This window comes from Amphiprion ocellaris, chromosome 1 (genome assembly GCF_022539595.1).
Source record: "Amphiprion ocellaris isolate individual 3 ecotype Okinawa chromosome 1, ASM2253959v1, whole genome shotgun sequence".
Lineage (NCBI taxonomy): Eukaryota > Metazoa > Chordata > Actinopteri > Pomacentridae > Amphiprion > Amphiprion ocellaris.
In genome coordinates this window covers 24,002,860-24,029,571 of record NC_072766.1, presented here as the reverse complement: position 1 = coordinate 24,029,571, position 26,712 = coordinate 24,002,860, and the positions used below count along the sequence as shown (strand labels likewise).

At 40.3% G+C, this 26,712-nt stretch overlaps 1 protein-coding gene across 1 annotated transcript in view; it reads left to right on the top strand.

Annotated features, from left to right (window-relative positions):
* igf1rb (insulin-like growth factor 1b receptor) overlaps window positions 1-26,712 on the top strand; it is a 51,854-nt gene that overhangs the window by 7,190 nt on the left and 17,952 nt on the right. Inside the window, exons 2-7 of the mRNA XM_023297360.3 lie at window positions 288-854; window positions 22,421-22,724; window positions 23,094-23,230; window positions 23,811-23,955; window positions 25,706-25,914; window positions 26,167-26,293. Of these exons, the coding sequence (XP_023153128.2) occupies window positions 288-854; window positions 22,421-22,724; window positions 23,094-23,230; window positions 23,811-23,955; window positions 25,706-25,914; window positions 26,167-26,293 (1,489 nt within the window). The remainder of the gene's footprint in view (window positions 1-287; window positions 855-22,420; window positions 22,725-23,093; window positions 23,231-23,810; window positions 23,956-25,705; window positions 25,915-26,166; window positions 26,294-26,712) is intronic.

Genomic DNA, 26,712 nt, shown 5'->3' with positions numbered 1-26,712 from the left:
TATTGCAAAATTTAACAGAAAAGAGTGGGTCAATAAATTATGCAATATCCACATCATTTGTAAGGAATGTTTTTCTCCGTAGCTTCTAAAGAATATTCAGGACTGTTTGATTTAGTCAAGAACTGCTATTGTGATGATGAAATAATCATTAATCCTGATCATATGAAAAGATACAGCAAAGGAATTCCTACGAATAAAGTGACTGAAGTGTATTACTGAATATTTATGTGACTGTTGAATTTAATGGACTGCGAACCCTAATTTTCTTTTTGTTGTCCTCCCTGCAGTTTGTGGTCCCAGCATAGACATTGGCAACGACATCAGTGAATTCAGGCGTCTGGAGAACTGCACAGTGGTGGAGGGCTACTTACAGATCCTGCTAATCGGTGACAAAAACAACAACAACATCAACCAGGAAGTCTTCCGCTCCCTCAGCTTCCCCAAGTTGACAATGATCACTGACTACCTGCTGCTATTCCGGGTGTCTGGCCTGGACAGTCTGAGCACGCTCTTTCCCAACCTCACGGTCATCCGCGGTCGTAACCTCTTCTACAACTACGCCCTGGTGATCTTTGAGATGACCAGCCTGAAGGACATCGGTCTGTACAACCTGAGGAACATCACCCGTGGTGCCATTCGTATTGAGAAGAACCCTGAGCTCTGCTACCTGGACTCCATAGATTGGTCCCTTATCATGGACGCAGAGTTCAACAATTACATCGCCGGGAACAAGCAGTCTAAGGAGTGCAGTGATGTGTGTCCAGGCATCATGGAGAACAACCCTCAGTGCAGGAAGACCATGTTCAACAACAACTACAACTACCGCTGCTGGAATTCCAATTATTGCCAGAAAGGTAAGCAGAACGTCACACGTGATGGCTTATCAGGGATTTGAACTGAAAAGAGATCAGGCTTTAGATGTAAACGTGGAAGTAGAATACCTGCATAAATGTGCAGTTGTTGCGATCCAGGTGCGATCTGATCATACTTTATCGTGGATGATCCTAAGTTGGCATATGATGTGCTTTCCAGAGGAATCGTACAGATTATTTTCAAAGTTCAGTTGCTGCTAATTAGCTAGCCCGTCCCATCCTATCTTGGGTTTCCCTACCTGCAGGCTAGTCAGGTAGCTGTTCTGACTGTCCTTAATGCCATTCAGGTGCCTCTCCAGCGAGTCTCTCATTGCATGGATTGACTCCACCATCTTGGACTGCAGCTGGTGACGGCAGTCGACTGTCTCATCACAGGTAGACTTTATGGCTGCTCTGTAGCCTGGGTGTGCTTGACGTAGCGGCACGTGAACTAGTTCTCCACCTGCTGTAGATGCTGATTGGAGTGGCCCTCCACTTTGCAGTAGGTCTCTTAGAGAGCAGAAGAAAAAACTGCTGTCACCAGCTGCAGTCCGAGATGATGAGGAAAAGACTAATTGGAAAAGCAGCTGATTGACATGGAGAACTGCCACAACAGCAACCTGACCAGCCAGCAAGTAGAGAAATGCCTGATGTGACGAGCTGTGGGTAACTGGCTGGCCGTGATTAAATAATGAATGGTTATAATATTGATGTCCTCGAGGTATCATTTACTTTGTAAACGAAAAGACAGACTGTTGACAAGGAATAGTGGGGAGCAGATCGGCATCATGAAAGAAGCATCAAAGTGGCTGAGATACAAACCACCACTTTCAGGTCAGACCTTTCAAGGATAGAATCAGAGCTAAAATGGGATGCAGAGTTGAAAGGACACACTTTGCATGCAGGTAACCATCTGCACAACTTATCATATGATTACAGGAGTTCACGATTGGGAAGGATTGTCGTGATTCCGCCTCAAACTATGGTCACATGATCTTTTGGCAAGATTGCCCACCCATACCTGCTGTCACTTCAACTGCTTTAACTGTTGTGTTTTGACTGTGAGGAAGGAGGAAAGCCTTGGGGATGTTGTTTTGCATGATTGACTGACTGCACATCTTTGCTTTAATACATCTCAGGTGTTTATCCAAATTAAGGACACATGAAGAAAGAGCTAACCGAGGTATCAGTTGAGTTGCAGTTTTGTCTCAGCTGGTGTCTTTGTTGTGTAAAGGTTTTCTGAATATGAGCAACTACCGCCTATCAAATGTCAACATTTGTTTACTTGCACACATTTTAAAGTTGTTTGTATATGTGTATGTATAGTAATGCAGTTTTTTCCCTCAGAAGAGGCAGTAGCTCATATATCCAGGTGTTTTGTTGCAGTTTAGTTCAATTGTTCTAGCCTACCTAAACAAACCGAGTTAAAGGAGTAAATGCTCCAGAGTTTAATTAAACTGCTGCGAGTACGATGAATGTGAATGCGGCCTTTAATTTTGTGTTTACGACTGCAGTGTTTTAGATGGCTTGTTTTGCTGTTGCTTTTCAGACGATGTGTTTTGGCTGACTGAGTGTGTGTGTCTGTGTGTGTGTGTGTGTGTCTGGCTGAATTGTTTCCCTGGTGACTGGCGCCTTGCTGCAGACTCAGCATGTTGATGTTTTCAGTCTTGTGACATGGAACTGTCGCAGGACTGGCCTGGACTGCATGCATGTCTGTACACACATGCGGTCATTATCATCAAACACGCTTGCAGCACAGACAGAGATGCAGGCACGCAAACAGGCAAATTACAGAGATGCAAATATGCCTGACAGACACACATGCGCCTTGCCTGCTTCGTCGGTTGTTGGAGTGACAGAGTGTGGGCATGCTGGGAAAGAAATCAGGAGGTGGAATATGTTTGAGAAGGACGTGTTGGATGGATAGATGGATGGATGGATGGATGGATAGATGGATGGATGGAGGGGGTGTCAGGTAGAGGAGAAGAACTCGCACTGTTTATTATTTTGCTTGTGTGGAAGAAATGAACAGTCCACAATCAAATCTAGAGACTTCTCTGTTTGCATTGGGGGTCGACCGATTATCAGTTTGGCCGATTATCGGATCAAATATTTAGCACTTTTGTGATTATCGGTATTGTTAGTTTTTTTCTTACCAATTTCTAGTAAAATAAGTAAGTAATAGCCTATCAGCTCTAAATGATAAATGTTGAAAAGTTCTCTTTTGATTAAATATATGTAAAATGAAAACAAAGGCATCTTAACAAATTTTGTGTCAGAGTTAGTGTTCTATATATTTTCACTTAAATATTGGATTTTTTTAATTGCTAATGCAAATTAGTTAATGTATTAGTTATAGGTCTCCTTGACTACTAATTATTTGTATCTTTATCAGTATCAGCAGTGATAAAAACATTATCAGTTGACCCCCTTGTTTGCATTGTTCAAGAAGAAAGGATACAGTATCAATGCAGATCCTCTAAACAGTCATTTTAAGGATGATGACTTGGTGAACTCATTACACGCTGTTCTGTCTGTCTAGTTGTGTCTTCACACGCAGGAAGGGCACTTTTTTGTCTGTATTGCACGGAGGTTCAGTGGTAATGAGGTCAAGTGTTATATTGTACAGAAACAATAATGTTTCTCCAGACAAAAGGCCAAACTTTATCTCCACTATGTTGAGACTACAGTAGGTTGTTTTTCATGAAGCAGGGCATGGTGAAGGACTTGACGTAGACTAGACTTACTATTTTGAAATATCCAACAACTCATTCTAAATTGCCTGCTTCTTTTACCACTGCTACTGTGATAGCTGCTTGCACTGGTGCCTCAACTGTTAAGCCATCTCTTGCTGCTACTACAACTACTATTTCTCCCACAACGACTACAACTGCTGCTGCTAAAACCACTGTTAACACTACACCAAGCACTAGTGCTGGGGCCACATTCCTCTTGTTTGCAGCAGTATGATGTCAGAGCTGAACTCATAAGTACACACACAGACCTCTGCTCTGTTATGCTCTTGTCTAACTGGTGCCAGCACAGTTAAAGTGGTGTCTGGGTTAAAAGTCTCATTTTTTTTTTTTTGTTTTTGTTTAAGTAAGCGCTATCTCAAGACATGAAGGTCCAGATAATTTCACCAGTGCCTCTGGGTTGCAGTTTGTCCACGGCAGTATTTGAGAACCTGATTAACTGGACAGATGAGACACTTATAGGCATGACTTGTGTGTTTATGTTATTTTGGCACGTCCTATCTGAGAGGTTGACATGTTCTGTTAAGTCATTTTCAGCAGACTAAATATAGAAGAGGTGGAGAAATGCCCGGTGAAGATGCATAAGCAGTCTACCAGGCTCCACAGGGAGTGTGTCAGCCCGGGCAAGTGGGCCATCAGTTGCTGCCGCTGCTGCCTTAAAACAGAATTGATCTCAGACAACATGAGCACTGCTGCTCTCACTGCAGAGACTGCATTGTTGTGCTATTTATTAGGCAGTTTATTGGAGAAGTCTGGTGGTAGTAAAGCCAGGCTTCATTAAAGCGAGGAAGGCCGATAGCTAGAGTAGTTGAGCTGGCTGACCAAACAGTGCTCATTCTCTCAAGCTGTTGTGTGGCAGCTCCAGTAACTCCAGGCCATAGGCCGTCAACATGTATGCCATACAATCCTGTATGTTAATAGTATGTAGTAATAAAAGAGTAAAGCCAGGTGCAGTTTACTTTACCACAGAGGACCATATTATCAAGATTACCATTTGTCTCTTGTGATAACGCCCTGTATCAAGCTTCAGTAATCTTATCTGAGATCTTTTATTTAAATGTGTGCCTTTCTCACAGGCCTTCTGCTGTGCTGGCATGAGAGTCAACTTTGTATTCAAAGGCATCTTATTTTTCCAGACACAGTTATTCATTGGATCAATATATGACAGAAGGGCAAAGTGCTAACTCCGTTTTCATTGAGTTTATATAAAGGACATGCCTTTAGCCTGAACTCATTCATAAAACTGTTACAGGGAAAAGAAGGTTCAAAGCCCGTTTCCTTCACTGGGAGAGTTTTTCAGCTGTGGTGGTGGTGGGGGCTACATTCTCCTGTGTTTACTTCCCTCATTTGTTTTTTGGAATCTGGCTTGAGTGTTTTGTCTCATTCATAACTCATAGGCTTCTTCTAAAGAAGAGCCATGTCCGTGCATGCTGGGAAGCAAACACGTTTTTTCACTCTCTCTCCCAAACACACAAACCCGCACACACGCTCACACATTGAACAGCATGGGGGATGTTTTTCCGGTGCTTTGTATGGTCTGAGGAGATGAAAGCACATCATTAAAGTACAAAGTAGGTCTTCTGGGATTTACTGGAAGGAATTTTTGTCTTTTGTTAACCCCTGGCTGAAGGGGTTACACATTAAACTAGAAGGATTGTCATCAGGGTTATTGTTTAGCAAGCCACTAGAGCTTTATTTATCATACCTGACAGGTCACTGTTCGTGCATTTATATGCAATATATTTTATAGTCATTTGACTGGCATGTTATTCTGACAAGACCATGGACTTAATCCGTTCATATAATTAACATAAGGAAGTGTTAAGTTTGTCTGGAGACAGTACATGGATTCATGTTTATCTGTTACAAGCTAAGACGAAAGTCAAGTATGGAAGCAATTTTCTAAACTTACCGCCCCTCTCTGTTGGATTTGAATACTTCTGACTTTGGCGACTTCTAGTGGTTGAATCAAAAAAGACATTGCAGGCAGCAGTGCATGCAATTTCGCACCCACTTTGAAAAAGGCTTTTAGGCTGAGTGGGTTAGCGGTGGGATTGAATCCTCAGATCAGATTTGAGTCAGAGTGTAAGAACACCTCTTTAAAAAGTCATTTCTGTCTGTTTAGTTCTCCTTCATGATATCATTTGCAAAATGTCAGACTTTTGGCAGAAATCAATAGAGGGAATAAATGAGGTTATTTTCAAACAAAACAGCATTTAGAGTTTGCAGTTTAACTTGAATGTAAGACAGTGAGATATTGTCTAAAATGTGCTCATTGCCGATATATCTGTCTTTGTTTATATGTTGGCAGAGAAGTAACCAGAAACTGCAACACAGATGTGCTAAAGATATGTTTATCTCAGTGGAGACACAATGTTACCAATACATAATTTTTCCACGTTTATTTTTCAGCTATAAAATATTTGTTTCGTACTGTATGTTGGTCACAGTTTTTAATCGCCAAATCATCTGAAATATTTGTTTAAAGTTAGAAAAATAACCATTAACAGATTAACTGTCAATTTTTAAAACTCACATACTTAAGTATCAGCCCGACACACACACACACACACACACACACACACACACACACACACACACACACACACACACACACACACACACACACACACACACACTACTGGTTTGGGGCCCTGGTGATGCACCACATGTGCAGTTTAATTACAGCTGAGGACCTCTGCTGCATGTCATGTCCTCTCGTTTCCAGTCTGTCTCCATACTGTCAGATGAAAACAAATATAGGACAGTTCCCGCCCGTCAGATTGTCTGTTTACACTGTGTTTTTACAGCAAAAGATACTGCGGTGATTTGGTTTTTTTTTTGGGCCAAATGCAAATTGCTGATTCTGAATACACATATCTGCAGCATCAGTGAAATGGTGCGTGCTAGCTAACATGTAGGAAACACACTATCAGCTGTCTAGCAGGAAAACATGCTTCCGCTTGTGTGAAAGAGAGCTAAAGAGAGTCCAACTGAGAGAGTCAGTGAGCTGTGGACTCAGTTGCTTTTGGATGTGGTAGATCCAGTGTTTATCGGCCTTGTACTTCTCTTGAGGCCATTTTTAAACACACACTTTCTTAATCTGAGCTTGCCTTTTTCTCAGTTTCTACCTTTCCACCTTTTTAAGGCTTTTCATTAGTCAACAATCTCTGCTGTTCTTTAACTTGAACTCACAACCCAGTATGATTAGCACACGCTGTGTTAATGTGTTGATTTTTGGGCTAAAACATAGTTTTCTTAATGAACGTTGCAGTGTTTCCAGAGCAAGACATAGCAAAACCTGATTGCTTTATGATCATCCTTTCAACCACATTTTCTCCTGGCACTTTGAGGAGTACTGAAAGTCTGGTTTAGCACACAGTGACCACACCATTATAGCTTAGTGATGGAAAGCATGGCTACATTACCACAAATTCAAATTAATCTTTGTTCCTTTGGCACTGTGAGCACATCTGCTTTAAATATGCTACATAGATACCGAAGAGAAGTGACTGAGAACTGGTATTAAGTTTGTTTAATGGAGATTGACTTAATCGAACCAGTATTTACATTTATTCCTTTATTTTTGTAGCTTATTTTCAGTATTTAGTTTTATTCAGTTTGTTTTTGTTACCTATTCTTATTGACTGACTGTAATATGTTGTTTTGTGTTGCATTATTGCAGAAGCCCTAATAAATAAAAGTGCAAAGGTTTGTCATAGTGATAATAATACTAAACAAACATGACTGACCAGACATCTGTTTGCAGAGTGACTGGATGCTAAAAAGAGGTTTGAGTCTGCTGTAATCATTCTATCAGTGACATATTATCCAAAATGACAATGTGTTATTTAGACATGACAGAATACGCACTCAGTGCAGCATAAAAGGCAGGAATATATGAAAATGTAATGGATAGAGAAATATATTGAAAGAATGCAGAGAGTAGGAAATAAATGGATCATATTGTGATGGACTGAGGCAGTAAGTGTAGATAGGTATACAGTAGCTTAGCGCTGCAGCTTTGTTCTTCACATATATAGTGTTTCTGTGTGTAATGATTTCTGTAGTGCTGGAATTGGTCTATATATCAAATGCAACGTTCTGCCTCCCAATCACACATACAGTAGTACGTGCCACCAAGGCCTCAAACATACAGCAGGCATACAGTTCATGCTGACACACAGAGAATAACAATAAAGGAAATGCACAGATTCATATTATGTGGTGTGTACATTGTGTATGGCATTAGAGGAAATAACAGAGGTACTTTTGATTAGAGTAAATCAAAGTCAGAGAAGCCCAGCTCAGCAGAGAGGTGACTTTATCCGGTCTGACTTGTGTGACCCAGTGCCAGTGCTTAGGGCTTTAGGAAGCCCAGTGACTAGTAGTTCCTGCTGATGTCTGTCTAATCTCGGCTATGATTAGCTCCATACCATCATGTACTGAGTACAGACACCCACTCGCACCCTTGATACACACACTAATCTGTGGATAGATGAGGAAGGCCTGGGACCATGTGTTTGCTTGTGGTTGAATCCCTGGTTTGAAAGTGAATGAGAAATCTTTTCCTTCTTTTAAGTTTTACTGCAAAGATGTCACGGAGTACCAAGTTTAGAAACATTTAAATCAGTTTGAGATGTTGGCCATTCACCGCAAAATGTCATACATTTACTAAACACATACCTGCCTTCAGTTTTTTAAAACCAAAGCAGTCTACACTACCTACATCAGGTCACTGTCTTAGGCTTGTGGGTGTGTCTTTTCCATTGACGACAGTTTCTGACGAGTAGGTAGCACCCACTAATATACAAAAGTTGTATACATTTAAAAGACTATAGCCTAAAATCTGCTTGCACAGTTCCTGTCTGTCACAGCATGCTACAATGGAGCTATCAGAATATTTTAAACTCTTTTCTTAGCTGAAATTCTCATACATGGTTAAGTTTTCCACAGTTTTGTAGAGTTACAACAGTGTGTCCTATCAATTACCTAAACACTACTTCATAGTGAATGAAATGTAGAAATGAACAGCAAGTGAGTCTATATAGACTTCAGTTCCTCTCTCTAATGACTGTAAACATTCATAAGTAATAGATTTCACATAATTTATTGTCATTGATAAATCTGACAAAGAATGATTTTCGAGCAGTACTTTTCCTTAGTACAGTGTGCAGTAGTTTCTTCTGTAGCTGTGTGCATGGTCTGTGACAGGCATGCAGTTCTTGATAGGCAGGCAGAACTTGGCATAACAGACATAACACATCGAGGAGCAGAAACAGAGAGACAGTGTCATATCCAACATAGTGGTAATTTCCTTTTCTGGGGCAGCAAATGCGGCACCCAACATTTAGATGACTGCTATACTAACATGTGGGCCTATCTACAGTCTTTATGGCTGATTACAGTAACTTTATCGCCTGTGTTGGAATGCACATCACACTGGCTGCCACAAATAGAATTAAATTCTCAGGGAACACAGTTACAATGAAATCTAATCTAAAAGACAATGATTTTGAGTCTTCAGGTTCATTTTCTCACCCTGTCTTGCCCATGTGAAAGGCAGACTGTTGCTGGACCAAGGATGCAACAGGTGTGGAGCTTTATATCATAAGCCAGATCAGCAGGTGATGATGTTTTATTGTGGCTGGAAGCTTCAACAGATGTTTTGAAAAGATACAAGTATGAAGTAACACACAAAATGTTACCATTACAATGAATCTTTTAATCCGCTCCTCGATCAGAGGCTTGAGAGGCTGAAGAACCGTAGGATGGATACAGCCAGCTGTAATGGAATACAGCAAGATGTGTTGAATTGTAAAAGAGGCTGAACAATGTGTCATTTTGGTAAAATTTGTTAAAAAGTCAGAGGTTAAATAGCTTTTCTTAGCATCAGGGTTCTATCTATCTATTTATTTATTTATTTATTTATTTATTTATTTTAACTAAATGCCATCATTGTGTTCCTTCATTTGACAAAAACCTATGCATTTTCCTGATATTTCTGATGATTCGAAGAGCAAATGTATCTATTACGCTTGAGTACGTAAACGCCTAATTAACAAAACTGGTTAAAAAATTGAACTGCTGTTTTATACACGGTTCTTATCATTTTGGCACTGGTGATTTTCCTTTGAAGGGGTGCCTTTTTTTGGAGCGACAGAAGTTCCACTGTGCAGGAAAAACCTTGGTCAAGTAACTGTAATTGCATGAGAATTTTTTAAAATAAACATCCATTGCCCACGCATGACTTGGTTGTTCTGAGGCCTATTTTTGGATGGTTCAGCAACAATATATATAGGTCACCATGTTGGCTACTTGTAGTTAGTGTACCCAGCCCTTTGGTTTTACATCCAGCCTTTGAGTCACCCAGTCAGAACGTCTGATTGGTTGGTCATACTTGGTTGAATGATTTGTTAGAAAACCTGCTGTTAAAGCAGCCATTGATTGCCAAAATTGAAATCACAAAGTATGATGATGGAACACAACTACTCATGCACCCCTTACCCTGATCCAGAACCCGGAGGCTGTTGGGGCTGGTAATTATAGGGGCTGCTTTGTAAACCAGGCACATCCATGACTGCTTTTAGTGAACAGTCACACCCATCCCTGGAATTCCTGGAAGAGAACATTACTGGTTTAGCTGTCTTGAAGTGCCTACTGTAATTATGTGGTCTTTAATTGTGCTCTGTTAACACCGTCAGATTGGGATGAGCTCTGACCAGGGACACATATGAATTTCTTGAAGCTGGTTCGATTTGGTTTGAATAGTTAATGTCTAGTTCTAAACATTTAAACTCTGTATTAGTAATAGTAGAATTACAAAAGAAAAGGCAAAATACTTCGGCCATGTTGATCCATTTTGTTGTATTTTATTAATTGATAATTTTAGCTTTTTTACTGAAGAGATAACTGTGTTGACTGAGTATGGATAATTTTTGCTTGTGTGTGCAGATAGGAGTGTAAATGTAGGTTGCTGAATTGAAGTCTTCTTATTGCAACTTGGCAGAAAACCCTCCTGCTTAAATGATCTAATCTATATAGTTATAATATTAGCTTTATTACTTACCATACCTAGAGTGTGCATTTCAACTCATGTGACATAAAACTGCTGCCCAATTTCACTGCTGTATGTCCAGTTTTAGCATCCATTGTTAGCAGTCTCCAACCATTTAACTTGTCAAAGAGAAGTTCTTGGTAACCAGGCCTCATCCACTATAGCATCTTATCAATGAATTGTAAACAGGTGAATGAAAGAGTGTTTTAATAGCCACCTAAAAAGCACCATTCTTTGTTCCACCTGTTGTCACACCACTCATGTTTGATTGACTCTGGTCACCTTCCTCACACAAGGTGATACATCAGAGCAGAGTTGCCTTGAGACTTATCAGAGGAAGCTTGGTTAACGTGCAAAACATCTAGGCCTTGATTTCTAGTTGTGATAAGCTGGTCAGCATGTTTGAAGGCAGTCAGACAGGTACAGTTGGTCATTAGCACAGCTAGTCAGACTGGGCTGCCACAAGGTGAATGGGAATGCTATACTCTGCCTCCGTCATCCTTCCCATCAAATTCCAGGGGTATTTCTGTCTTTCCTCACCAAGCAAACACACAAACACAAAGACTCAGGAATGTAGACAACTAGTTCCAATGCAGCCTCTTGCTGTTGCTTGTTGATGCACCCAATTAATTTGGAGAAATCATTCTCTACCAAAAAAAAAAACATTTGAGGAAGAGGGACCCAGTAAAGATGAAACTAAAGTAGTGACAAATGTCTGCCAATATGCAAACTCATGTTTTAATACCTTGTCCTCTTGTCCTGAATTACTGAATCAAAAAGTGAATTAGTTGCTTTGCTCTGAACTTCATTTACTCATTCATTACATTAAAAATAACAGATTTAACCCATTAAGGATCTGTTTTTTTTTTCAATTCAGTGCAAAACAAACTGAACAGTAAAAGGGAATGTAGTGATGAAGAACGGCACTGACCATGTTTACTGAACACATTGATGATCTCAGTGGTCTGTTCCTGGTTGAGAGCTGTGTCCTTATTTACTGGATTTTGACATTTTCCTACAATGAGGCATATTGTTAGGACGATAAACATAGTAAGTGTCTTAGGACTTGAACAGGTCTGGTATGTGTAGTGTGATGTGCCATAGCCGCAGATTACATGCCCGCATTACATGTCAGCATGTTTACTTTTAATTGCTTGCTATTATAACATGCTTCTGTTAGGGTTAAGCATTATCGGCAGAATTAAATGTGGATTTTTTTTCCAGTCCAGGAGACAATTCACAGTCTCTGTAAATCTGATCTATTAGTCAGCCCTATCTTCTAGCCCACATTACAGTAAATTATATTCATGTTTTGCACTGTGTACAGTTTGTGTGACTTATCTTAAAGCATTTTCCAGGAAGATGCTCCCAATTATCTTAGTGTTGTTGTATCACATATCCTCAGTGCCATCTTAAAAACACATGCAGAGACACGCTGTGTTAGAGGTTTTTTTCGTTGAGCCCTCATCATTGTACCATTACAAGCAGAGAGCAGATTCTTGAAGTGTTGGCATGTAGAGTATGTGTTAAGGCCAAATTGTCTGTGGCTAGGGTTTCAGCAGTCTTGTTGTTTGACCTAGACGCAACTCTCAGACGTGACAGACTCTTATTGTTGTCTTTGTTATTTCTGCAACTCTCTTTGTCCTTTTGCAACTGTAGTCATTGTGATATCCACCCTAATCTTAACTTATCAGAGTGTTGCAGGTATCAAGAAACAGCAAATGTGAGAGCTCCTAGTAAACCTCATCCACCCTGTTATTGTGTGGCCTCTGTAGAGCCTCCGGGGGGACCAAAGTATTTGATTAGTCTTGTCTTTTCCAGGTCAGTCAACAGAGGGATGCCAGGAATTCCTTTTGTCTGTAACTATCCTGTAGTGTCAGCTGATCTGGCAGATGTTTGTTCCCAACAAGTTCCACAAGGTTAAATGTTGGCTCTATTTAGACTAGCTTTTCCGAAATATATATATTTTTTTAGATTTGATGAAAGTTTCTGTTAAGGTTAAAGGTCTGTTATCAACAACATATCTTTAGCCTTGTATTCTCAAACAAGAAGAGCTTTTGGCGCCATATGAAATATTTTGGCGGTTTGCCTGTAATCAGGTCCTTATGTGTGAGACACAACTTAACGTACACGTCGAGGTCTCTGCCTTCCTGCCTGATCATCGGAGATGTAACCCACCTTCCTGTTTCTCAATTTGCACATCCTTGAATCCTCTCCTTGTATCTTAGTCCCTCCCACCAGAGATGTAAACAGAGGAGGTGAGGAAGAGACAAAAGAGAGACGGAACATCCTTGCCTTGGAGCTGTCGTTTTGAAGCGACATCAGTTAAATATCACGTGTGATATAGCTGCATTATCTGTCCATTGTTTTCTTACGACCTACTGCTGTATTTTATGAGCTCTGTCAGATGAGCAGAACAGTGTTCACAGTGACTTACAATATATATTTGCTTAGAATTCAATTCACAATGTGGCAGAATGTGATAAGGATGACTGGATGTCATGCTTTTTTTTTGATTTAACATATGCACATGCTGTGAAGTACAAGAGAGGCGTGACACAAAACAAATACAATATAAAGAAAGACTGGCAAAAATTAAGAATGAATGATGTATATAATATACACAAATCTGTTAGTCCTGTACCTGAAATGTTTTGTATATGCTAGTTGTGTCTCATACGTCTTTAATGCCGCTGGTGTCGAATTGACTTTGAGGATACATCAAGGATTCACCTGTGCGTCCTCGTTTATAGCTCCTCCAGTAGCCTCCTCTCCATCTCTCTCCTTGAGATGCATTTTAGGAACTAAAACATCACTTCTGATGGTGTGCCAAGATGGATATCTGGGTCACAGGCAGGAGGACGAAGGACAGAAGAGATGAAGAGACTGACAATATTGAAATGATATGAGTCTATAGTCTCTCAGGGCAGAAGGACAGATGGATAATGAAAACAACAAGTAGTGTTTACAGGTGGGAAGCTGATGAGGTATTATATCCTTTTGCTGTACCATCTATGCATGCTTGTTAGGTGGGGGTTATGCATGGAAGGAATGAGCATCTGGATAGTAGAGCTGCAGTTTCAAATTGCTGTGTTACTGTCAAAGAGGACAATAGCTTACTTGTAATGAACATTCAAAACTTTGAAGAAAAAGTTGGGGAGAGTCATCTCATAAGCCTGGACAGGACCTCCTGTTTTACATTTGATTTTCTTAGGAAAATGTTGTACCGGCATGCCTCTATGCCAGCGCACACTTAGTCAGGTGTTGTGTGGGTGTGAACGTGAAGAAACAAGTTTGCTGTTTCTCGTAGCTCTCTACAGACAATTGATTAGCAACATTTTTGTCAGGCAAATCCCCACAAACCTGCTGGATGAACTCAATTTGCCCTTTTGTGCCATTCATCCTAACCATTCATGTATTACTTTTTCAACAGTTTATCCATAATTTTTTGGTCTTAACAGTAATTATCTATCGATTACTTTAATGTAATAAGTTCAACCTTTAATCTGTTCATTTTAGAGAGATATTTAAATCAATTACCCATTACTTATAAATAATTATTTAAGCTGTTTATCTATTACATTAACATGAGTATTGCATAAAGTCCTGTTTTAGTAATTTACTCGTTATTTTTATCTAACTGTTGCATTATGTATTACATTTAGCTATTGTAACTTTTTTAGCTTCTTAGCTGGCTTCCTAATGCACTCTCAGGTGTCAGACCAGACTAAATATCAGAATATATTCAAATCATATGTATGTTCTGCTTTATCAAATCAGCTGAACTTCTCTATAGTGTTTCTATGTATCCACAGGAAAGTACATGAACTACAGATGCACACTCAGCAGACATCAAAAATACATTTCATACAGTCGCATGGAGTATAGTTCATCTTAGTGTGATGTGATGAGATGCCAGGCAGAAGGGTGTTTTTGTGAGAGAAGGAACTTCATCTTTTATCACTAATGGGAATGGTGTTCTGTTAGTGTTTTCCTTTTGAACAGACTGTAATTATCAACAGGAAGCTTCAGACCACACATCTCCAATGGGACTCCTCCTCACACTCGGAGGAGCGAGGGAGGGAGGAGGAAGCAATCCAGCATTACTTTTGATATTCCTGTCACTGCAAATTACCGCTCTTTACCTGTAATACACAGCTGGTGCTTGATGTGAATGGTGCCTGTACTTGTTCTTAAACTAACTTAGATATGCGCTTCTTCATTAGGAATGATTAATTTAATAAATGAGACATCTAAGTTGGTTCCAAAAATTTGTTTACACTAGCCAATGAAAACTACAGCTCCACTTTTCTGTGCCCAATAATTACTTACATCTAGATGCTGGGCAGACTTGAGGAGAAATTTTATGCAATTCTACCATATAACATATTTTGACATACATACATTTTATGAAAATGTTCTCAGGATTGCTCAACAAGATTACACGACTGAGACAATTCCAGGAACTTTTCTGCAACTCCAGTACGTTGTGTTATTTTGTTTGAATATAGGGATTTTGATTGTTCGTGGATGTTGGCAGCCCAAACGCAAACACAGCTGTTTTGGTTGATAGTGTGTTCACTTTATAATGCTGTCTCTATAGTTCAAAGCACTTGGTGAGCAGTATGTTTGTAGGGCTGGACTAAGTCTCATGCATTTAACCAGGTGAGCTTGCTGGCTGGGGGCTATGCCTGGTATCTACTGGGAGGCTCAAGAGATGAACAGGACAGTGCTGGTCAGCAATGTAGAGCAGTTAATGGACTAAATGAATTGAGACCTTTGTTCTGCTGGAGCGAATCGGCCTGTAGACACCACGCACAGACTTCTGACTGACTGGTTTTCTGAATGACTGATTCAGTGACTGAACCTGCACACTGACAGACTGTCTGGCCAAAACAGAACCAGCTTTGTATGAGCCTGGAAACACAGCAATATTGTTGTGTTTTCTGTACATCATCAAGTTCTTGCTCTGTCTGAGTAGGCTGTACCGGTGTGGTTAATTGCCTAATTCAGCCCGAGTACTAGAACGCACCAGGAGGATATGGAGTGCGTGAAGTTTGGACAAAAGACAGGAAAAGTTCCACAAACTGGATTCACACAGTTAACTGGGCACACCAAACCCTCTAAATCCCTAAATCATCGCTGGACCCAACACACAAGAAATGGTTTTAGTCACTTTAGGATCAGGTGGAGTTTTGCACATTAGAGCAGATTGCCAGAAAAGTTGACAGTTATCTTGATAATTGATTCAATTCAAAAATACACATTACAACTTGACAAATGTCATGATGTGCTGCTTGTCTTTCTCATATACAAACTGAGCACAGATAAGAGAAAGACCTTTGATTCACAGTTAGTAGCATATAATATCTATTTTATGAGCAGTGGTAATTGGTGTCAGTGAAAAAATCAGATGTATAAAGAACTGTCTTTAAGAAAGTTACTTCCAAAGCATCAAATTAAACAATCATCAAAGTTGACGCCAACTAAGATATCTACTGCAGAATATTTTTGTTTTGTTAGTCTGCTTTTGGTCACTCTTTTATGTCATTATGCCACATAGCACAGTCCCTACAATGACAGCACAACCCACTGCATTATAGACCATTACTGCTGTTGAGTGACTCTGTTTTACTGGTTTTACATCCAGTTAAGCTTTTGTATTAGTAAATCATACAGTGTTGACATTGTGACAGTAGTGAAACATGTAATTTAAAGTAGTTGCAGTAATGTTGTTTATGTGGATATTGATATAAGATGAAGAGTGATTATTAACATAATTTTGAAAATGCAAAAGTCACATCAGTTTGCTTAGTATTTTGGTCTGAGACACATCAAAAACATTGGCTGCCTTGTCACTTTAGCCATAATGATTCAGCTTTGCAACAGAGGGAATGGTAATTACAAAACCAAATCATACAGGAAGTTGATGAAACACCGGGGGCCTGTTCCTGCCAGTCTTTGTCATGAGGGAAACACAATTAATGGAAAGCCATCACGGTTCCATTATTGACTTCCTAATCATGTCAAGTGGGGTTTATTTAGGTAGTAATCACTAATCTGAACTTGAACCTTAAACTTCTGAATCAAGGTGCTTTGGTTCTGTGGAAAATTGCGGCATATAAATTCAAAAAAAGGAGACTAATTTTCTCAATTAAGCATAATTTTGTGAAAAGTTTTTTATGCTACAACATTATTAAGAGGAAAGTGTGTGTCCCAATTGCATTTTCTTATGTAAATCTCTGTATAGATAGGTAAAAAGTGATTCAAGAAAGTTTAAAGTCTCAGATTTTTGTAGAGTTCTCTGACACTGTATGACATGACAGTGGAGTAGACAGCTGAAAATAGCTTATAGTATTAATATTGATATTAATCAGACATCACCATGTTGACTCTGCCAGAAAGTGTATATCATGCATGAAAGAGAAGCACACAACCAGTTCCTGGTAAGACTGTTAAGAGTGTGTTATTACAGAAAGCCTGGAACTGAGGGTTGAACCTGTGAAATTTTAACGGATGGGATGCTGGTTGGTGCTACTGGAATCAAAGCCAATAGAGATCTCTATCTGTGTTTTTGAATCAACTGTGTTGTCATCAGTCTAGACATCTGCTTTTCCCTTTTATTGCTGTGCTGTGCTGCTGAGTAGTATACACTGCTAAAGCCTGGAGCGTCATCACAGCAACTGAGTGTCTGTGTGGGACATCCTGTTCCTATCACCCCTAGGATGGGGGCTGAAAACAAGGATTAACAATGAGACAGGCTTTTAATTCTTACTTGATCAGCTGATCAAGCAGGAGACAGAGAGGAGAGAGAGGGAGAGAGGGAAACAAACATCAGTCCACCTGCCACTTTGGTTATTTAAGCAGGCAGCAAGAGTTTGAAGTCCTGTTTGATTTTATGTGTGTTTTACACTATACAAGTGCCCTGTAGAATAGCTCAGCTTAGCGACAAAAACCCAGGCATTTTCCCGCCATTCGCCTGGTGACTGGTGTGAGTTTCTCAGCCTGCCTTCCTGCTGGGCTGGTATTTTTGTTGCCCTGGAAGCCCTGTATCGGCTTTTTGACCTACAACAGCGATCTTTATCCCACAGCCAGAGTGCTCTGTAATGACAGAATGGAAAGGTGAACTGTTTCACTGGATGGACACTAGCAACTGCTTAACTACCTAAAGTAACTTTCTGCAGCCCATTACTTAACTTTAAACCTCCTCATTAAAACTGAAACAGTTGCAAAGTAAATATTAAACAAACTAGGTACATTTTTATGAAATATAATCAAAAGAGATATATTAAGCTATTGTCGAATACAGTGACTCTCACAAAGTAACCAGTTTATAGGGGGAGAAAGGACAACCTGTTCCTATGCAATTGCTGTTATAACAATGCTAACCACCTTTGCCAGCTAACAACTTGTAATCAAACAGCACAATGAGATGAGTGCATCATTTTATTTGCTGCCCATATTCTGCATTTGTATTTGTTGAGAAACTGTACATTTTTTGGACATAATTCCAGTCATTTCATTAACCAGCTTATTTTGAGAGATTAGGGGAAGCGCTGACATCACTAGAATGGAGTCCAGTAGAGCAAGCTATGCAAACAGACAGGGCACAATCTGCTGTGTCTGGTAACTTTCCACAGTTTAGATTCAGGTAGCACATACTCTAAACCGAGCCAATGAGGACTCAACCTGACAACCACAGCAACAGCATCTTCCTAGCCTTCCTTAGCAGACAGACATTTGATTTTCACCAACTATACATAATTGCCGGGCATCTTAATGATTAGAATACAGTGGATCATGGTATCAAATGATGACGGGATAGCCAGTAGAGTGGGCTAACTTTGGTGACTTATCACACTGCCAAAGTGCACCCTGACAAAAGGAGAGGGACAGTGTAGAAGCCACTTGAAGTGTTATACGTACTTAAATGTTCAGCAGCAGCTTAGCTGTTTTTGTGTTAGTTTGTGTTGTCTGGCTCCCCCCACTGGCAGCCCTGCCAACTGTGTGTGTATGTGTGTGTGAAAGACGTGATATGTTAAATGGTGTTTTTAGTTTCCTCCTCCTCTACCACCCCCGATCTCCATCTTAAATCCCTTCCCTCACCACCTTCCTGTTCCACGAAGCTCCACTTCTCTCACCTCTCCTCCTTCTGTAATTCATTCTCTTCCTCCTCCATCTTTTATACTTCCTCTGTCTCATTCTCCTCATCTGCCTCTTCTCCTTCCTTCTCTGTCTCCATCTCCTCCCTTCGTGCTGCAGCTCTGCATCAACCTGTCTCTAAACGTGTAGTAAAGGGGATAAAGGCTGGAATTCATTATGTTGCAGAGGTCCATTGGAATGCTGATGTGCACTACTGTATGCACCAGCTGACCCCTCCGAGTCGGTCCACAGTTCACTGGTCAGTCAGGGAGTTGTATTTAGGAGGTTGTATGCTAGCAGCTTCGGTCTGAGCCAAACTTCAGGCAGAGATTCTCTCCTTGTCCTCTGGCTCTGTCCCGGACCCACATTAGCACATTGCAAAATTACACCTTTAGAGCTCCCATCACCCCATTGCAAGAGGTCAGAGTGCGAGATAGATTCGGGGGATTGGCGGGGGCTCGGAGCAGAGAAAGAACATTCTGTGCCAGTGAAATGCAGCACTGGTTTCCTCCTGCTGAGCACAAACAGCCTGCTGAATGGCTGGTGGGACCACACAGTCTGAAGGTTTCTGATTGGCTTTCGTGTCAGTCAGGAGGCAGGCGAGAAGGTCATCTCATGGTCACTGCCTGATAGGGAAAGGACAGTAGATTTCGACGTCACACAGGAGGAAGTGACAAATGGAAATATGAAGTACTGATCAGAGCGCTTCAAACGCCTGGAAGTCCACAGACCGATACCGTGTTTGATTTTAGGTTTGCAGCTGACATTACAATTAGGAATTTCCCAAGCAGGTGTGCTGGATTGGTTTCACCAGTCAGGAGATTTGTGTTTGTTTAGCATCAGTATCATATAGGAGCTTGGACAGGCTGTGCAAAAAAATACAAAGTCTGTAGTTTATGGGTAAAAATTTATGGTCAAACCAAAAAAACAGATAACTGGCAACTTTGGTGGGGAATTATCATTTAACTGTTTTTCATCTCTTAGGAAAACTGCCAAGCTGTCCTGGTTCCAGTTTGTTTCCTCAGTCACCTGTACAGAATAGATTTGGGTTTTGGATAGTTGGATTGAATAAACAAGCAATTTAAATCAGACATAAATTTCAACAAGGAATCTACATAACTTGACGTTTTCTGACTTGTAATAAAGAAAATAGTTAATCAAGAAAATCAGCAATCCAGCCCCTCATAACCCTCTACAGGTGTAACTAAAAAACTGAGCTGCTTTTAGTGACTTAGCATATTTCAGTAATTATATGGATGTGGCATTATTCCTCTGGCTGCAAACAAAATGTTACTGATGGATGTTCATGCAGGAAATCTTGTGTTGCACACTACGTATTGTCTGGCGGCCATTTTTCTGAAATACACAATTCCCAACCTTTATTCTTTGGGCTCCAAGGCAAAGAGGTAAAAAGTCAAGCAGCTGGTTAGAACCTTTTTGTTGTGTTTCAGTCTCCAGGTATGACAGACTTGCTGTTTCAAATTGACATTTGTTTTGTGTGGCTGTTCTTCAAAACCTTACAGTCAGGATCCAGCTCTTTCAGCATCAGTTTAAACACAGTAATAACAAGTCTTAGGGGATAAATCACTGAAATATAAATAAGGGGTGCAGCAGTACGCATCTCCTTAGGTCTGTTGTCTTTAGTTTGTTTGACAGAGGTGGTGGAGGCAGCATGTTGAAACGTGTTTTAGTGTTTTATCACTCAGCATCCTATAAACAACACATCATTTCCTATAACTTCTCTTTGTTTGGTTTCTGTTTAAACATAGCCTCTGGATAACCTAAGTGGATGACATAATCAGAATTATAGTTTCATAGTTAATCTAGTTGTTTCTGCTTCAGATATCCCTGTCCCTTTGTTTAGGCCTTACAGGACACACACAAAGTAACACACAGAAATATTTTCAAGCAGTGATTTCGGGTGTTTCCATAGCAATTGGTGTTTGTGTCTGTGATAAACAAGCTTATGTGTCTGTTTGCACTCTCATGTTAAACCAGTGAGCTACTGACAGTAAAGCTGGGTTAAAAGTTGACACTTCACAGTGTGATGATGGTGAAGGTGTGTGTCAACTAGTGACATGAGTTGCTTTTGTATTTTGTTGCTCTCGACTTCCGTCACGCTTGATTTAAATTCCCCACCACGAGGTGTGACTGCTTGCTATATGCTTGTTGGTGAAGTGTTTTTCTTCTGAAACTCCTCAATCAGTTTTTCCTGTCATCAGTTACAATATCCTCTTATTTAGAGGGACACCACAGCAACTGGAGGAGTTATTTGTAGCAGTGTTTGTTGGAAAATCTGGAGTGGAGATGCTTTTAGCGCTGGATCTGGGATGAACTTCACACAGCAAACTGGCCTCAATGCCAACAACTGTGTTAGATAAAAGCTCTGACAGGTTGTTTGTTGGATGTAGTCTTGTTTGCTGAATTCATATTTTTAAGATGAAAGAAACTAAACTGCAAATTCAGTTGGTGGGATTTGAAGCAGCCTGCACACCCTCCTCATGAGAGCCTCTTGGTGTTTTACAAGCTCCAATCTGGCCTGGTGTGCATGTGTGTGTATGCACATGCATTGTCTTGTCATTCTCCAGTAAATGCAAATCATTTGTTCAGGCCTGAAGCCAATCGTGCCGTGCCAGAGGTTTATTCAAGCTGAGGACCGACTGGCTGTGTTTATTTGTTCTGCTTTTATGTTTGCTAAAGTAGGGACGTGCCCTTTTATTGAAAATTAGATTTGTTGGTTGGTAGGCATGTACTTGCAGAGAGAAGAAAAGCGGCACTTTGGCAGATATTTGTTGATGATTGATTTATTTCCATGGTTTTTTTGTATTGCAGCTATTCATATTAGTGAAGAAAATGTCATATAATGATGGAAATGTGCATCAAAGTTCCAGGTGGCATTTTCAAGAGTCTTATTTTGTCTAAGCAGCAGTCAAAACCCTAAAGATATTTAGTATAGGAAGACATAAAAAAATCAAAACCTCAAGTTTAAAAAGCCCGAAGTTTAGAAAGTTTAACATATTTGTCTAAGACAATACCAAAATATTGACTTGATTTCCAGTAAAATAAATGACAAATTGTGGCACATTATTCTTTCAGTATGCCTCCTACAGTATTATAAATATCACATTGTGGTCCATGATCACACTAAGAAGCATATTCCCAGTGTTACATTTGACCCTTCCCAGATCCAGCATAATGCTTAAGTTCAGTTGTTCAGTTGTTAATGAAAACTTAAACAGACCCTGTCTCACTCTCTGGTTGAGACCCTGTGTCTTGTTGCAACAAGAAACCAAGATTGGAATTCTAACCTTATACAAGGTATACGATTACACACGTTGAACACTGCAGGAAACATTTAAAGAAAAGCTGTTGGGTTTTAATATGGTTCTGTAAAGCAGAACTAATAAGCTGGAACTACTTTTGTAAATTTAGTGTACCCTATTAGGCTTGTTAGATTTGCAGGCAAACAATGTGGACAACTCCACTGTGTCATATAATATATTATGAGATGAAGGTCTTGATGTCTGTTAATGTCAAGTATGATTTGGAAAAAGTGTGTAAAGGTTTTAATTATCCGCATGAATAAATGGTTTCTTTTCTCTCCATCTCCTCACCAGAGTGCGCACAGAAGTGTGGACGGCGAGCGTGCACAGTGGACGGTGAGTGCTGCCACCCTCAGTGTCTGGGCAGCTGTACAGTCCCTGGGAGTGACACAGCATGTGCAGCATGTGTGCATTACTACCACCAAGGGCGCTGCGTTGCTGACTGCCCTCAAGGCACCTACAAATTCGAAGGCTGGCGCTGCATCAGTGCCGAGCTTTGCTCCAAGGTCCACCTACCCGACTTCGACAGCTTCATTATCCATGGAGGAGAGTGCATGCCTGAATGCCCATCAGGGTATACGCGCACCGCCCCCAACAGGTGAGCTACAGTTCACCCTGAATTACTCTTTATAATTGCCTACCATTTGTGCAAATTCCACAATTTACTATTAGTGACCATTTACAACGCTAAATATCATATTGCTACAATAATGAGCAGTTAATTTATTAGGGAACCAACCACCCCTAGTCTCTATTTGTCTGTTAAAATAGTGAAAGTTTCTGAGTAAATCTTGATATTTCTGCTAGATATACTTTAGCTGCACCTATGACACGCCGATGTAAAATCTTTCAGGGACAGAAATAAAAAAAATAAAACATATGGGGAGAGGTAAAGGAGTGTACTAAAAGGATATCCGTCAATCAAATGTCACTGTGCATTTACTGTCCTGTTTCTGTCAATCTCCAGTATGTTCTGTACAGCCTGTGATGGTCTGTGTGATAAAGTTTGCGAGGAGAAGGTCATCGACTCCATGGATGCTGCTCAGTCCCTCAAAGGCTGCACTGTTATCAAAGGCAACTTGCATATCAACATCCGCAGAGGCCGTAAGTACTGCAGTGTACTACAGCAACACTACAGTTAATGGTCACATTTTTACTTGAAGGAGGATGAAGAGTTCCTCAGCAGGTGTAGAGCATTGTAAAGGCCTGTTGGTTGCATACTGTTAAATCAGTCCCAGAGGGAATTCATTACAGATTTTGCAGTCTGGGAAAGTCAAATGGGAACTCTACAACTAGACAGTATTTTCTACTGTCAGGACAAAACTAATTTTTTGCTGATTAAAAGTTATTCGAATATATGGTACTATAATGATAAGTTATTTCTTTTAAATGACAACAGCAGTTTCATTAGCGTGGAACATTTTCCTTCCAACAGTGGTTGTGTCAGCTTTAGTTTGTGGCTAAAACATAATGATGATAATGATGACAAATGTACAAGTTCTGCAAGCTGTACACAGCGTGGTATATAAAAGCAAGGATCACATTACAGTCAGCCATTATAATGACATGACCTAGTTAAGTCAGTAATGAAAAACTGAGTAAATAAATACATAACACACTATTAGGATGAGTGAATAAACGTAATAACATTCATGTGTTTTTGACTTTCTGTCTTTGTGTTTAGACAACATGGTGGCAGAGCTGGAGAGTTTCACAGGTTTGATCCAGAGGGTGACGGGTTATGTGCGGATCACACATTCGCACACTCTGAGCTCCTTGGCCTTCCTCCGCAGCCTCAGATACATCGATGGAGAAAGCCTTCAGGACGAGTAGGACCACACAGAAACACACACATGCTACAAGTATAAACACACAATCACAACTGAATCCCTAATGGCACTCAGTGGAGACTGTTATGGTGTTTGGTCACAGTCTGAACTCGACTCAGCTCTTGTTTTCTGGAGGATCCCCTTGAACACTAATTTATTCTAGTCAATACCGCTCAACAAAGCAAAATCTAGCTAACCACATACTTGGTCAAAATTGGGTTATAACCTGCACCTGAATTTCTGTTTTAGGCTACTATAAAAGAAAAAAAATATGTAATGGAAATTTATACATACACAAAGATAAAACCAAGACAAAACACAGTTTTATCTACTTTCGTTGTAGTCTGTGTGCTGTAGAATTTTGTTACTGTACTTACTTACATCTCTGTCACAGAAAGACGACTAACTACACCACTAAAATCTAAAGAAATGAACTTACAGCACAGCTAAAGTCATAGAAAGACACCTAACTACACAAGTAAACTCAAAGAGACAGTTTGCTACACAAGTACAGCCATAAAAGCTATTGTAAACAACATCCAAGAATTACTCATTTTTTTATTTATTTTTTATTGATCAAATTGATAAAAGCACTGAGTTTATGGTAGCTACAGCAGGTTTTTTGAGTTTCCTGTGTGTCCAAAGGTACCTACATTTTGTTCGGTATTGTGTGAGTCCTACAGCAGTTTTGCAGTTTTTTTTTGCCATCTGACCTAAAACTTTCAACACCCTCTTTCTCACCTTCTCTGCCTCTGTAGTTGCTGCATTTTGTAGGCCAGATTAATACGCCACACCAGTCAACAGTCTATGTACTAAGCATTCATGTACTCATTTTGTGTCTACAGTGTGATGTGTGAATGGCACTCATCCCTTTTTATTCTCTTTAGCTGCTGCTGTGAGTTGCTGTCCTCACTGACTAGCATAGTTGTGCAGTGATAGTGTTCTAATGTAGGTAGGCAAGGACATCACAGAAATATTTGGAGGATTTGGAGAAAAAGAATACTTGTTTTGAATGTGAAGGAGCAGAATGGAGAGTATCTATGCGGCACAAAGTCACTTAGTTTGTGTTGCTAGCTAGCTATAATATTTTCAGTAAAGCTTACACAAAAAAATCACTCGAGAATCTTGTTTTCAGCTGAGAGAAACAACTGACACATCGCCCCGTTTTTTATAACACCTTGAATGCAGTATAACCTCGAATGGTCGCAGCAAAGGCTCTCAGGGTCACACAGAGGCCTTCACTCCCGCCTTCAACTGTTTGTCTTTGAATTCACAGGAATCTTACTATCCCAAGGCCCACATTACAATCATTCCTTGATGTCTGGGTGTTACCCAGTGACTCATAAAAACCTCCTCTCCAGCACAAAAACTCAGCCCCTGGTTAATCGGATTTGCCAGGTGATTTTTATCCCACTGTCTAGAAGTCCCTCTACTGTCTAACTGGGTCATTAAACCTCCAGCTGAAAATAGAGATCTACTGAGAAGAGTAAAATAGCAAAATTTTGTTCAATTAGCATAGCTTTCTCTTATAGAAAAGAAACGAGCAGCAGTTGTGTTGTGTAGTTTTCCATTACACTCTGAAAATAAGGCATTGTCCTCGGTGGAAATGTTGGCTTTCAGCCTGGCATGAATCACTATACACACACACACACACACACTACACTATACACAAACATACACAAATACATGTAAAATGAAACAGCATTTTGTTGACAGTCATTTATTCATTGTCTCTTTTTCCACACTCTAGCATGTATGCCTTCTCAGCATTCGACAACCAGCAGCTCCAGTATCTTTGGGACTGGAAGCAGCACAACCTCACCATCAAAGCAGGAAAGCTGTTTTTTAGAGCCAACCCCAAACTCTGTATGTCCGAGATCCGCAACATGTGGGAGAAGACGGGCATCCAAGGTCGCTTTGATGAGAGTGATTTCCGAAACAACGGCGACAGAGCCAGCTGTAAGGGTCAAAATGAGCTTCAGTCTGAAAACCACAAACATTTAAATTACTACATCCAGCTCATGCGCCGGAGTTACTCTAGTTTACTAGCAGTTTGCAAACACCTCCTCTGAGCCTGATTGTTCTGCCCTATATGCCAGTATTCACTGCACTACTCTGTCAACAAGACTAATTGCTGTATATAAAACCAAACATATTGAAGTGTTTTGTCTTTTTTCTTCACTCTGTTCTGACTCCTTGATGCATTCATAGGTGAAAGCACCATCCTGAAGTTTAGGTCCAACAGCACCAGCAGCACAAGGATCAAGCTGACATGGCAGCGCTACCGACCCCCAGACTACAGAGACCTCATCAGCTTTATCGTCTATTACAAAGAGGCGTAAGTTTTTCAGAACAGACTCAGTCATTGGCTGCTTCCTTCTCCAGACGGATTACGATTAAGCAGAGATGGGAACTGAAACTTGATTCCTGTAGCCTATCAATCAACTTGTTTGGAACCTCACTGTCAGACTGATTAACTGGACTTTAAATATAGGGCACAATAAATAAATTTCACTCCTTGCCAGCCAGGTTTCTTTCCAAATTTAGTGTAAATTGTAAACAAATTTCCAGAAAACCTCCAATGAGCTACTTTCAGTTATTGCTGTTCTGTCCACAACTTTTAACCCAGTATCAGAAGTTGGGCTTATTGAGATAAGCTGCGAGTGGCGCTAATTTTCCAGTAGGGTGCTGCTTAACCTATGTAGAAGAATGAGGCTGCAAAGGGATAACGTCATTGAAAGAGCGCAGAAGTCAGAC